Below are 13,912 nucleotides of genomic sequence, written 5' to 3'. Positions count from 1 at the left end.
TGATAGAGAATGGGAGAGTGGGGACAGGTGCCTACCATGTCTGTCATCCATCTGTGATGCTTTCCAGCCCTTTCCTGCTCTCTGCCTTTGCTCTCAGCTGATCAGTGAAGCTGAGTGCTGTGTGTGACTGCCATACAGGATGGGGCAGACCAGATCTCTCATTCTGTTTTGGGTAACTATCACCTTGGAAGCTAACCCTGTGGACATCTGGTTGTTCTTCACAAGAGGGCAGGCACTACTCCCACTCTCTGTGTCCAGGCACAAAAGGGACACTTGTGCTCTCCAGCACAAAAGGGACATGGCTAGGATGTGGTGGAATCCAGTACAACTTAGTGCAGTCCAGTCTTTTGGGGCTCTGGGCCATTGTTGCAGGCCATTGCTTTAAGCTGCCTGCAGGTCAAGAACTGATATTCTCTAGCCCTTCTGGGAGATTGCTACCCTCCCTTCAGTCCTATTGTTCCCTTCTGGGGTCTGGGCTAACGGAATAATAGCTTATGGCAGTGCTTATAGCCTTGAGAACCTAGATTGCTTAGAGTCTGCTGAATGGATCTGTGTCTTGAGCTGGTCTTGGGTGTCAGCTCTTAGAGGCAGTTCCAGATAAAAAAGGCTAGACCCAGAACCCTCCAGACTGCTTGGAGGTTTCGTGAGATGATGTTGGCAATGTGCAACATGGGGGTAGGGCTGCTTATCCCCTTCAGGTCTCGTGCCATATGGTGGCCTTTTGGCTGGAGAGGTTAGGAGGAATCCTTGGCCATGTGATGATGGCTGAGGCCCTATTTGGGGCTCCATGCAGCCCTTGGTTGCCTCCTTCTGAAGGTTATGGGATAGAGGAGAGAATTAGGAAGGCTGGAAATGGCTAGCAGAGGGCTGAGCCCCTGAGCCTGGATCCTGGGAATTTCCACAGTGCTGGGCTAGGGGTCCTGAAGTCTCTGCCATCCCCTGTAGTGGGCTCCTGATGTTTTCTTTCTGATCTTTATAGGGAGCGTCTGCAGCAACTGGGTGAGAGGACCCCTGTCTGTGTGTACATGAGAGATGAGGTAGGTGTTGGCCACCCGACTGCTCTCCTACACTCCAGCAGCCCAGCCCACTTTCCAACCTGGAAATTTCACTGACTTGAGTCTTCAAAGCAGTGGCAGGAGCAACAGCTCCTGAAAGCATGATGTGTTCTGTGGAAAAAGCAGAACAGCCGGCTCCACTGGAAGCCGACCACGGCCGCCTGGGCCGCCCCTGAAGCCGCCCTCAGTGCCTTGTTTGTTTTCTCAGCTTCTCTCAAAGCCGAGAGCCACAAAAGTGGTTTCATTTTAGTAAATATTTGCTTTGCTCCGTGTTTTGATCTTTTTCAAAACTGAGTGCAGCGTGGCGCTGGCAAAGCTGGCAGAGAGTCTGTGCTGGCCCGCCAGCCCCGCCCGCCCCACCAGCCCCACCAGCCCCGCCCGCCCGCCACCATGAGGACCCTCCTAGCTCTGGGTCCCCTGACCTCACAGGGGCTTTTTGTTTCTTCCCTGGCCCGGTGCCTTGTCCTGGTTTAGGCAGAGGTGTGCTGTTTTTGCGGGTCCTCAGGAAGGCCCTGGGGTGGGACAGGACTTTCTCTGTAATTCCCATTTGAGATTCCTCAACCCAAGGCTGTGTGGGGCATGAGGAACTCTGAGGATCCCCTGGAGGCTGAGGAGGCTGCTCTGACCACGTTCTTCCTGTGAAGAGATGGACCACAGGACCCCAGGGACCCCAGCCTCATCATCCTGCTTGGCCACATACTCTGGGTCTCGTGCTATGTGTGACTGTCTGCCCTTGTGGATAGCTCCTCAGAGGGTCAGCATTGGTTCAGTGGATGTGGCCAGTCTTGCCTCAGCCCTCCCTGCCCTGAGCTGAGTTGTCAGAAGTGACTTGGGAGAGGGGAGGACCTAGACAGACTGGGCAGTGTTTTTGAAGTAGCTGAGGCTGGCAATAGTAGAGTAGTTGCCACAGTCAGATGGTATGCTGAAAGGGGCCTGTCACCCTGGCCAGGCCAGGCCAGAAGAGCATGTGAGACCATGCATTCTGATTTTGGGCTCCTACAGCTCAAAGAGCTTTGACGAGTGGGTACCACCACCTTGCCTTCGGTCTACCAGACAGGGTCGACTCTCTCTGTGACCTGGTAGACACCTGTGTGGTACTGAGAAGAACCTGATACAGGGATCTATCTGCCTGGAGCCCCCAGGCTCAAGTTGCCTGCTGCCTCTTGCCCATTGTTGTAGAGGGCCATGAAGCTGACTGTAGTGTGGTGGCCTGGAACTATGACAGGTCTAAGAAAGATACTGGGGAGGCCCAGTGGAGATGTTGGCCAGTGGTGGCTGTGGAGCTCAGGGGGTATGGGGAGTATTGGGAGTATGGGGCCTGCAGTCTGCCCTCATCCCAAGATGCTGGCCAAGGAGCCATCTGTGAGTCCCTAAGCATAACTGAAGGCTGAGCACAGGATTCTGGGTTGCTGGGCATCCTAACTCAGCTCAGTCTGCCCCTCTAGACATAGTAGGATCAGTGCACAGCTGAGGAAGCCAGGCCAGGTCAGGACACAGATGATTAGCGGGTCCTCACCAGCTGCAGACCAGTTGCATACTTGCTTTCACAGAACGTGGGGACTTTCAGGGACAGCTGAGGGGTGTGGAGAGAGGGCACCTGATCAACACTGGGCCTTGGCCTGGGGGGATTTTACCAACCAGAGCTCAGTAGGTAGAGGGGTTGTTCCAGGCTTGAGGATCCAGGTAGGGGTCTATGTGTCTTTTGTTTTTTTGCAGGTGACTGGTAGAGCTGCCTTGCAGAACACGACGCTTCAGTCACTGGGCCTAACAGGCGGTAGTGCCACCATCAGGTAGGGGCTCTAGGCTTTGGGATCTGTTTAGTTAAAAGAAAGGGAGCTAGGTGTGGCACATGCCTATAATCCCAGCACTTCTGAGTCTGAGGTGGAGAGCATGGAGGCGGGTGGAGAATATGGAGAAACTGGGGAGAAAAATGTGCCTGGGATTAGGAGTGCAGGTAGTGCAGCACTCTTGGTGATTAGTGGGCATAACTGCCTTCAGGGGCCACTCCTTCCAGCCGTTTTCTCTTTTCTCCTCTGGAGAGAGGAGAAGTGGGTTTCAGAAGGGACCTGAAGGAGGGAATGACCACTTGATGGTGTTACACTCACTTTTCTGCTTCCCCCAGGTTTGTCATAAAGCAATATGACACCATGGGCAAACAGGAGCCCATTGCAGTCAGGAGCAAGGCCCCAGGAAGTCCAACCTCCTCCATGTCAGCTGACCAGGCATCCAGCAGCCCCTTGCTTCCTTTGAACTCTGGGGAGTTCAGCAGAGGAGACCTGAACCATCAGGGTGATGCAAGCACCTCAGGGACCAGCCTTGGGAGTGTCCCAAAGCCAGCAGATGCTCAGGCAAAGCAAAGCACAAAGGAGTCTGCATCTGCCCCGTTTGTTCCCTTCTCTGGTGGGGGGCAACGGCTGGGGGGCCCTTCTGGGTCCTTTAGACCTCTGACATCACCTTTAGCCAAGTCACCCAAGTCTTTCTCTGGCCCTGGGGGCCCTTCTAAGCCCAAGAAGTCAAAGCCCGGTGAGGAGACTCAGCAGGAGCCTGAACCGGTAAGGGCTTTCTCCTGACCAAGACTGAATGCTGTCCATGCTGGCTATGGTGGCCACACGTTTGCAGGCATCTCCTGGGAACAGGATGGTTCGGTCTGAGCTTCCCATTTAAGTATGTGGAAATATGAACTGCACATATCACCACCAGCATGCTTGTGCCACCCAGAATGATCTACACGGGGTTTTAAACCTGGTGTACGCCCATGGGGTGACTGAGAATAGCAGCTACCCACCTTCTGCCTGGTTGGGAGGTTTTGATAAGGTGAAAGTGGCTTTGAGCATTCCCATGCCAGGCATCTTTCCTGTCATCGTCTTATTGCTGGGCAGCAGGTTTGAGGCATAAGTGGAGATTGTGTTAGGTAGGAGTTAATTGGGTAAGAAAGGCAGTGAAATTGTCTGTAGGTCAGGATGTCTATAACTTCATTGAAAGTTTAAACAGGGGGATCTGAGCCTGCTGGTAGGGATGACTTTGGCATGGAAAGTGCTGTTGGCTGCTGCTCATCTTAGTTAGGAGGAGAGAGCAGCTCATTCTCCTGAGCCCTCAGGAAATGGCCCACTCAGTGGTCCCTGGTCTAGAATGACCTGTGTTGTGTGGTGGGCTTTCTCGAGGTAGAGCTTGTTACTGTGCAGTGTAATAACACACTGTTGCTGTGTGTTCCCGTTGTTGCAGTGCACAACCCACTTAACTAGTTTTGCAAAACAGTTTTTATCTTTTTTTCCAGTTTTTGTTTTTTTGAGACAGGGTCTTACTGTGTAGTCCAGGCTGGCCTTGAACAGAGGTCTGCCTGATTCTTCCTCCTGAGCACTGGGATTAACGGTGTGCACCACCACGCCTGGCACAGCTCCTCATCTCCGTTCTGGGTCCGTCTCTGAGCTGCAGCTGTTACTGTTGCCTTCACCCCGTTTGTCTCTGACTCTCCTTATCACACCACTCAAGGGATGGAAGAACACTTTCATTTTGAATCACTCTTTATGGGCAGTTGATGGGACAGGATGTGGCCTTGTGAGCACCTTTTCCCAGCCTGTGGAGGCACTCCTGCCAGAGACCACCTTTGCACCAGGGGTGGGGGGGGGGTGAAGGTCCATGCCATGTCAGTGTCCAGTTCTGTCTTCCCTGCATTGGCTGATGGCCCTATCCAGCAGGAGGACATCGTGTGGGCCACTGTTGGTCTGTTACTGCCCGCAAAACTGGTGTGGTTTTCTATTTGGCTCATCTTTGGAACTTCGTAGCTTAGACAGAAGCTTCCACTGGCTTCTTGGGAAGTGGTATGCTGTGGGTGTTTCCATCTGCACACATTTTTTGGTTCCAGGTGTGGCATTTGCTTGTCCTTAGGTCCTCTGGGCAACCCAAGAGTACCTTACATGAGTAAAACTTCCTTGAAGATTTCCTTAGAAAATACTTGGAGTTCTTGGACTGTCAGCTCTGCTCCTTCACGAGCTTGGTCCTGGGAAGAGCCCCAGTCTTCCAGAGTCCAGCCAAGCAGGACTTCATTCAGCAAAACCTGTGGTTTCTTGCCCAAGGGCTGGAGAGGGTCTTTGGCCAGCACATTGCCTGAAGTTAGCTCTGGGCCAGGCTATGAGGTGGCCATGGCCTGGAGCCTTGTAGCTGCCATCTTAAAAGGAAAGCAGCTGTTTGGAAAGATGATTATTTATTTATTTTCCTAAAAAATATTTGAATTATTATTATTATTATTTTGATTTTGATTTTTCATGACAGGGTTTCTCTGTGTAGTCCTGACTGTCCTGGAACTCACTATATAGACCAGGTTGACCTTGAACTCATAGAGATCCGCCTGCCTCTGCCTCCCAAGTGCTAAGATTAAAGGCATGTGCCACCACACCCAGCTGGAATTATTATTATTATTATTACTATTTTTTTAAAGATTTATTTATTTATTATGTAGTGTTCTGTCTGCATATACACCTGCAGGCCAGAAGAGGGCACTAGATTTCATTACGGATGGTTGTGAGCCACCATGTGGTTGCTGGGAACTGAACTCAGGACCTCTGGAAGAACAGCCAGTGCTCTTAACCGCTGAGCCATCTCTCCAGCCCCGGAATTATTATTTTTTAAAGACAAGGTCTCACTGTGTAGCCCTGGCTAGTATGGAATTTGCTATGTAGATCAAGCTGGCTACTTCACTCATATAGAGATCTCCCTCTATATAGGGATTAATGGGATGTGCCATCACACCCAGCTATTTTAATGTTTTCATGTGTGTACATGTATGTATCCATGTTTTGTAAAAGTGTGCATGATGTGGGTTTGAATATGTATGCACATGTGTACATAGGCATGTGGAAGCCTGAGGTTGATGTCCGGAATCATCCTTGATCATTTTTCCACCTTATTCATTGAGTCAGGGTTCCTCAGTCATACCCAGAGCTCACCCATGTGGCTTAATCTTGCTACCTAGACTGTTCTGGGGATCCCTTGTCTCTGCCTTTGGAGACTGGAATTATAGGTGGGCTGTCATGCACACCTGGTGTTCCCCTTCCCCCCACCCCCCAGGGTTTCTCTGTGTAGCTCTGGATGTCCTAGAATTCACTCTGTGGACCAGGCTGACCTTGAACTCAGAGATCTGCCTGCCTCTGCCTTCTGAGTGCTGGGACTAAAGGTGTATGCCACCACTGCCTGGCTCACACCTGGCATTTGTGTAGGTTCTAGGGACCTAAGATACCACCCTCTTACCTGTTGAGAGAGTATCATAACCACTAAGGCATCTCCTTAGCCACTTTGTTTTTCTTTTTTGAGATAGCTCTTGAGCATGTATCCAGGATGACCTTGAACTTGTGACCCTCCTGTTTCATCCATCCAAGTGCCACTAGGCCTAGCTTGGAGAGAAGTTCTTTCATTTGACACAAGTTTCCTGCCTGGGATATCATTAGCAAGGCAGCTTCCTGGTCCTCAAACCCAGTCCCTGGAGCCAGTCTGGGACTCAGTTGTCACTTGTCTCACTCTGAAGTGATACTGATGTTAATGTCCCCACTTGCACACCTCTCCAGAGTGGCCCTTCTCCTACTGTGCTCACATTCCCGATGGTGATGTGGCACTGGAGGGTTGCTGGTGCCGCTGTTATTAGTGTTTGGAGACAGGATGTCCCATGAAGTGGACAGGCTGACAGGGCACATCCCCACCATCCAGGCCCATGCCTTACATTCAGATTTGCTGTAGGTTTGGACACAGACAATGACAGAGGCCCACCATTAGGGAGGGAGTCTCCCGGGGTCATCTCACTGCCTAGTGTACCTTTTGCCCTTTGCCTCTTTATCCTTTTCTCCCCCATCGTTTGGCCTCCTCCAGCATCCTCTGTGTTTTTTTTGGGGGGTCTCCATCCTGTGTAGGGAGACCCCCCCTACACTCTGTGGTTTGACCCTCCTCATTGCCTATCTCCCTCCCGCCCAGCACGCTTTTGGATCCCAGTACTGCTGTGCATGCTGACAATATCTTGACATGGTTCCTACCAGCCTGCAGCCTTATAGCTCCTCAGTGCCTTGGGCTGTTGGCTACATTTAACAGTTGCCAATGAGATGGGTGGAGAGAGAGAGAGAGAGAGAGAGAGAGAGAGAGAGAGAGAGAGAGAGAGATGTATTTTATTTTTAATTGTGTATGTATGTGTTTGTGTGTATGTTCATTTGAGTGTAAGTACCATGAGGCCAGAAGAGGGCATTGGATCCTCTGGAGCTGTAGGCAATTGTAAGCTGCTAGATATGGGTGCTGAGATTCAAACTTAGGTCCTCTGCAAGAGCAGAAAGTACTCTTGAGGGCTGAGTACTTAGAGTTGCGTTTCCTGACACTGTGTCTTTGGTCAGTGTGGTTGAGCACATTCCTCCCCGAGTTCTTAGCTTGAGCTTTGCCTTCATGCTGCGGATGTCCTTCAGCCACTTTGGTTTTCCTTACTCCTGGCCTGTGGGGCTGTGTTAGTTGAGCCATTGTGACTGTGATGGTGGTGTCCCTTATTGCAGAGAAAGCCTAGGATCGCTGCTTGGACCTGTGGAACCCTTTCTCTCGATCTTTGTGCTTTCAGAGTTACCAGGTGATGTCATTGATTTCCTCGGACTCCATGGGTTAGTTTTTGTCCTATGTACAGAGTATGAGATGGATTCTCTGGGTTTCCACTGAGTGTTCTGTTCTAACCAGTTTCCTAGCACTGCCTTCAGCTACACAGCTTCCTGCTTGCTCTGTCCCGGTGACATCCAGTCTGGAGGGCTGCTCTCCCTCCAGTGGCTCCCTGCTGGCTCTAGCCTAGGCTCATCTTGGAATGGTTGCCAGAGCGAGTCCCCTCCTTGCTTCTCTTTGCCAAAAGTGACATGTCTCTTCAAGGACTTTATCCTTCCAAATCGTTTTCAGGATGTTAGCCAAGTTCCTGAGAAACTGCTGTTGGATGCTGCATGGAGTCATACTGAGTTTCTGTTTACTTTGGGGAGAATTAGTCTTCACATTGTTGTGCCACCTCAGCTGTGGACTTCACATTTTCTTCTGTGCAGTTAGTTGTCTTGTTCTAGCCTTTAACGTAGCACTTGGACATTTAAGATTACTTTTGTGGTATGCTGAATAATATCAGAGTTCCTGCTACACTGTCACAGATGACCCCTTTATTAGTTCCAGGAAGTCTGTCTTCATTTCTTTTGGGGTCTCTGACCATCTTGGGCTTGTTTTTTTATGTCAGACCCATCTTGTCTCTGTTCTTTGTTGTGTCTCTACTGTTGAGTCATGGTAATCCTCGTGGAAACCTTGCCTTGGCCTTAGGGACCGTTCTATGACGTCACTGTTAACAACCTTTGTCAAGCTAAGGTGTCACTCCTGAGTTTTCTAAGATTTTTCTCTTCAGATATAGGTGCTGAGGTTTGTAGGCAGTTTTTTTCTTTTTTCTTTTTCTTTTTTTTTTTTTTTTAAATTTATTTATTTATTATGTATACAGTGTTCTGCTTGCGTATATCCCTTCAGGCCAGAAGAGGGAGCCAGATCTCATTACAGATGGTTGTGAGCCACCATGTGGTTGCTGGGAATTGAACTCAGGACCTCAGGAAGAACAGCCAGTGCTCTTAACCTCTGAGCCATCTCTCCAGCCCCTAGGCAGCTTTTTTCTTTTTCGGTTTTTTGAGACAGGGTGTCTCTGTGTAGCCTTGGCTGTCCTGGCACTCACCCTGTAGACCAAGCTGCTTCGAACTCACAGAGATCAGCCTGCCTCTGCCTCCTGAGTTCTGAGATTAAAGGCATGTGCCACTGTGCCTGGTTTGCAGGCAGCTTTTTCTGGTGGGTCTGTGAGTGCTGTCGTCTTCAGCCCTCATTTTTGAGATTTGGGGTAAATTTGGGTCAAGCCATTCTTTCTTTCAGGGTCAGGTACCAGTGATGTGTTCCATTTTCAGCCACATGTAAGTTTAGGTTAACTGTTTTATTTCTGACCTTTGCATTTGTAATCACAGGGGAGACAGGCTGACAAGCTGTGCTTTTTCCCCCACCTCATTCTTTGTCCAGCCTGGGAATCAAAAAAGTTTAATATTAACTGGGGCTGGTCCCTGTCTATGCCCTGATGTTGTGTGGCTTTTCCAGGGGCAATGTGTAGAGCAGTTTATTCACCCCTTATATAACCCTGAACAAAGGAACGAGTCCATCAGTGAAGGGTTACAAATGGAAGAGCAATTGTATCACGGAAAGGTTTTGCCCCAGCATGGCTAAGGACCTTACAAAAGCTGCCTCAGTGGAGTCCCACCTTTCCTTATCATTCTACCTTCTATACACTCTAGCGCCTCTCAAGACTTCAAGACCACGTGCAGTTGGAGGGCAGGACAAAGAGTAATGGCTGGACTCCTAGGCGAGGGTCTCAAGACTCCTCTTCACTCAGACAACAGCCCCTTACTGCTGTTGCCACAGACCTAGGCATCACTGCTCATTTTATGCCATGACTCCTGGGCTAAGTCTGCTCCAGGATGGCCTGTGGTTGTGATATACCAAGAGCAAATAGTTGTTCCCTAACTCTTAGAGGTAGTAGTAGTTACCAAAGAGGACATCAGTCTTGGAAGGTCAGTGCTGCCTGCTGCGGGCCCTGTCCAGCTGTGCAGCCTGTGCTTCTCAAGGCTTTTCCCCCCCTGTGCATTACCTGTGATGTGGGTAACCCTGAATGCACTTGCATGGCATCATGGCGTGGCTTCTTCAGGTCCTACCTCTGGAGGGCTCTCTGACCCTTCGGCTGACTTGTCCTGGCTGTCCCTGCCTGGGCTTTGTCTGCTTGCACCCTCCCACCATAGGTAGAACCCATTGCCTCAGCATCCTGTCCAGAATGAGATGGTCAAGGCACCTTTGGACTTTGGAGGAGGTAGATGAGGCCATGGGCAGCCCTAGGACAGGCTGGAGACCAGAAGAGTCCCGCGTCAGACACAGGGAGGGGGTGAAAACAGCCCAGCTGGCCCAGGGCCTAGCCAGCATGCACGCCAGCTCAGGCAGGCCTAGCTGTGGAACCTACTCTCCTTTCCCAAATGTTCTGCTGGTGTTAGGATACTGACAGTCCCTTTGTAAATTGGGTGAGGTTGACCTTTTCATTTGATGATTTTTCTGTCCATGGAGTTTTATTTTTATAGCAAACAAAACCAAATTTCCCACTTCTTGGAAGGCACTTCATCTGGATGATGTGCCTTTTTCAGAGAGTTTTATCTTTATGGCTAATCCTGGCATCCCACCTTGTTTCCCAAGGTGGCCAATGTGTGTTGAGGAAAGACCTCCCTGTGTGGTGCTTGGTCCAGACCTCACCTGCTTAGCTCCTGTGCCCATTACTATGGGAGCTGTGCTACCTTGGTCCTGTCGCCATCATGCAGAGGGAATCTCAGACTCTGTTGTGGCCCCTCACCCAGTGGCTCTGAGGACAGTTCATGACTTTGGAGCTGAGGGCATGATCGTGTGTATTAGAACAAAGGACAAGGTGCTCTGAGCCCACTACTGTGGGGCCGTCACTGTTGCTCAGGGACATTACTTGGGCGGCCAGTGGCCAGGTCATAGTGTTGGTGCCAGTAGCCTGACTACCTCCTATCTAGACACTTGTGCTTGGGGCTTTCACTCTTGTCCCCTGTCTCCACATCTGAGAGGGTGGGGGCTGGTTACCTGTATCCATAGGGGTGCGGGGTCACTTTTGTCTACCTCTTTAGTGCCTTGCTTATCTGTTTGCTCATGGTGGCCCTGCACCCCAAAACTGTCCTTGTGGAGTAATTCATCCTGGAATGGAGAGGATGGTGGCACCACCTGACTTCTCCTTTAGGAACCATGGTGATCATTAGGAACTTGCTGATTCATAAGGAACTTGTTGATCATTAGGAACCTTGCTGATCATTAGGAACCCTATGAAGTTTGACTAGTATGAAGTTCCTGCGTCCAGAGTCAGATTGAAAGCAGATTCATGTGGCTAGGGATAGCTGGTTCCAGGGCTGTGGCCATCTCTGTTTAAGGGGCGGGGTAGTGTGTCTTTCTCCCACCCTAAAGGTGCCAGCCTTCAGCTTCTTGCTCCTTGCATGCCAACTGAACCCCATTTCCTGTATTGTGTAGTGTAGTGGGTGCAGCAGTTCAAAGCAGCTGTCCTGGTCAGCGTGCCAGACAGGCAGTCACTGTCCCTGTGTCAGGATCCCAGCACAGCCCTAAGCACTGAACCCAGGGCCCCCAGCCAGCAGGGGTTGTTCCATGGAGGGTGCGTGTGCTCTGCCTGTGCTCCTCTAGCCTTTGATCTGGGAGCCTGGGCAGCTGATTGATTGTGGAGCGTGTTCCCCCCCCCTCCCCCTCTGCCTTGCGCTTCTTGTCACCAACAGCCCCACACCCAGAGGGCTGGCTGGCCACATGCATCTGCTTTGTGTCCCTACTCAGTCTTGGGGGGAGGGGGACGGGAACAAAACAGAACTTTTTTGGGGAACTTCAAAGGTACACTTTAGTAATCAAAAAGAGTTTCCAAGTTTCCCATTAATGTTTTGCCTGTGTGTGGTTTTTGGATTTAAATAAAGACTCAGAAGAAAGAGACAGGATAAAATACAGGCAGGTCCTCTCTGAGGCCCAGGATGGTTCACAGAGCCTGGCGGTTCCTGCCTTTGATGTCAGACATTAATTATTAGAAGGTAGTTTTACTGGCGATCAGAACCGAGCTCTGGGAGAGGCTGGGGCTGCCCGGCGCCCCCTGGCCATGTCCTTTGAAGTCCCTCCACAGCCCAGGAGGCCGCCCTGTAGCTCTAGCTCACTTGCAGGCCGATCACAGCACACACCCCCCCATGCCTGCGGCCTCCCCAGCAGCTGGCACAGGGGCCAACCCTGATCAAAGGCCCTGGGTCCTCCTGGGCAGGACTGGCTGCCCCTGGTGCCTGCCCCTCCCCTTCTGGGGATTTCCTTCGAGTCTGCCCCACATGCCCTGCTCACAGTCTGGCCTTCACCCTCTGCACCCTGGGCTGCTGGCTAGTTAGTACTAATGGGGATGGAAGGAGTCTGTAGGGGTGTTTGGGAAGTATGAAGTGGGTTGTTGTGCCAAACTTGGTGAGAATACCTACTTGGACCCATGAATGTTGAACAGGGCAGAGCAGGGTGGCAGGTGTCTGGATGGCTGGAGTCTGGTGCCCATGGATAGGGACTCTATGTTGCTATTATCTGCCCTAGGGGCTCCTGTTTCTGTCATCTTCATAGGCTGGCCATGGGCCCTGCTGTGCTTGGGTATTTATGGATAACCTTTAGGCTATGAGGACTAAGCTCAGTTTTTTTGAGAGCTGCAGGCCAGGCCTTAATTGGAAAGTCCACTGAGGTTTGCCGGCAGATGGTTCAGAGACTTTGCAGTGGCCAACTAAGTGTCTGGGCTTTTGTTTGTTTGTTTTGTTTTAAAGATTTTTATTTGTATTTATTTATTTAGGAACCAAGGTCTTACTATGTAGCCTTGGATGTCCTGGAACTTACTATGTAGACCAAGCTGGTCTCAAATTCACAGAAAACTCCTTGCCTCTACCTCCTTCCTAAAGTGCTGGAATTAAAGACATGTGCCACCACACTCAGCTTATTTTTATTTTCAATAATGTATATATGTGCATGTCTGTGTGTGAGTATGTGTAAATGTGTGTAGTGCCCACTTATGCCAGAAGAGGATGTTGGATCCCTGGAGCTGGAGTTCCAGGTGGTTACGAGCCATCCAGCGTGAGTTCTGGGGACTAAACGTTGGTTCTTTGTAAGAGCAGTACATGATCTCAGCTGCTGAGCTGTCCCTCCGAGTTCCCCGTCCGGTTGCTTTTGCAGGTGCTTATGCTTTACTGAGTAACTCCAGGGCTTACTGTTCACTGGGCAAGTATGGTAGGGAATGGTCCAGTGCAGAAAGTACCCCCACTTGTTTCACCTGGACTCCCAGTCTGTCTTGTATGCATGTTCCAGTGTTCAATCCTATCTTGGATGTTTATCTTTTAGACAGGATTTTACTGTGGAGCCTTGGCTGGCCTATGACTCACTATGTAGATCAGACTTGCCTTGAACTCATAGAAGTCCTTCTGCCTCTGCCTCCTGAGTACGGAGATTAAAGGTGTGTGCCACCAGATCCAGCATGGAGTTTCATTTTTCCTGAACCCCCAGGAGCAGCTGCCAGCCTGGCCAGGCTGTGCTCCAGCTTCACTAATCTAGCTAATTACTTTTTGGGAGATGATAGATGTCTATGAGGCCTTGGCAAAATGCTCCAAAATGCTCAGGCTCCACTGCTGTGGCTCAGGGTTTGCAACTGTGCCATTATTATTATTATTATTTTGTTTTTTTTTTAGTACAGGGTTTCTCTGTGTAACTCTGGCTGTCCCGGGTTCTGTAGACCAGGCTGGCCTTGAACTGAAGAGATTTGCCTGCCTGTGTTTCCTGAGTGCTGTGATCAAAGGTGTACGCCACCCTGCCTGGCTGTGCTCTCTTTTTTTAAAAAAGGCTTGGTCATTTCTTTGAGGTGGAAGTAATTCAGATCCACAGTAGAGAAGCTAAACCGTTAAGAGAAGACTGTGAAAATGGAGACCTGCCTTAGGATCACTGTCAGGGTATCGGGCTGAGCTTCTCCATAGGTGTCTTGGCATCTTGGAGAAGAGCAGCATCGCTCTGTGTTATTCCCAAGCCTGAATCAGCCTGGCCTCTACTCTGGCACAGCTGCCTCCTGCTGTGCCGTCCAGGGCCTTTGATGGTGTCCATGTGCTCAGGCGCCTCCCTCCCAAGGGTGGCTGAGCCCTGTGAGTAACTCAGAGGTTTGGCCTGCATCCCTCTTGTAGTGATTCATTTAAGCTCAAAGCCTCAAGGGGAAACGCTTCACATTCCCTCTCACCAAAGCCATTGTCAGC

General features: G+C 50.5%; 1 protein-coding gene across 5 annotated transcripts in view; it reads left to right on the top strand.

Annotated features, from left to right (window-relative positions):
• The window catches only part of Aspscr1 (ASPSCR1 tether for SLC2A4, UBX domain containing), a 40,292-nt gene that overhangs the window by 15,482 nt on the left and 10,898 nt on the right, over positions 1-13,912 (top strand). For all 5 annotated transcript variants that reach the window (XR_008222173.1, XM_052756051.1, XM_052756052.1 and 2 more), the window contains 3 exons: positions 980-1,037; positions 2,772-2,845; positions 3,178-3,607. Coding sequence is in view for 4 of the 5 variants with exons in the window: in XM_052756051.1 (XP_052612011.1) it covers positions 980-1,037; positions 2,772-2,845; positions 3,178-3,607 (562 nt within the window). In the remaining variant the exon portion in view is untranslated. The remainder of the gene's footprint in view (positions 1-979; positions 1,038-2,771; positions 2,846-3,177; positions 3,608-13,912) is intronic.

This window comes from Peromyscus californicus, unplaced genomic scaffold (genome assembly GCF_007827085.1).
Source record: "Peromyscus californicus insignis strain IS unplaced genomic scaffold, ASM782708v3 Scaffold_3__1_contigs__length_106647218, whole genome shotgun sequence".
NCBI classification, from domain to species: domain Eukaryota; kingdom Metazoa; phylum Chordata; class Mammalia; order Rodentia; family Cricetidae; genus Peromyscus; species Peromyscus californicus.
Note: the sequence above shows the minus strand (reverse complement) of the source record. Positions and strands in the feature narration are given on the sequence as shown.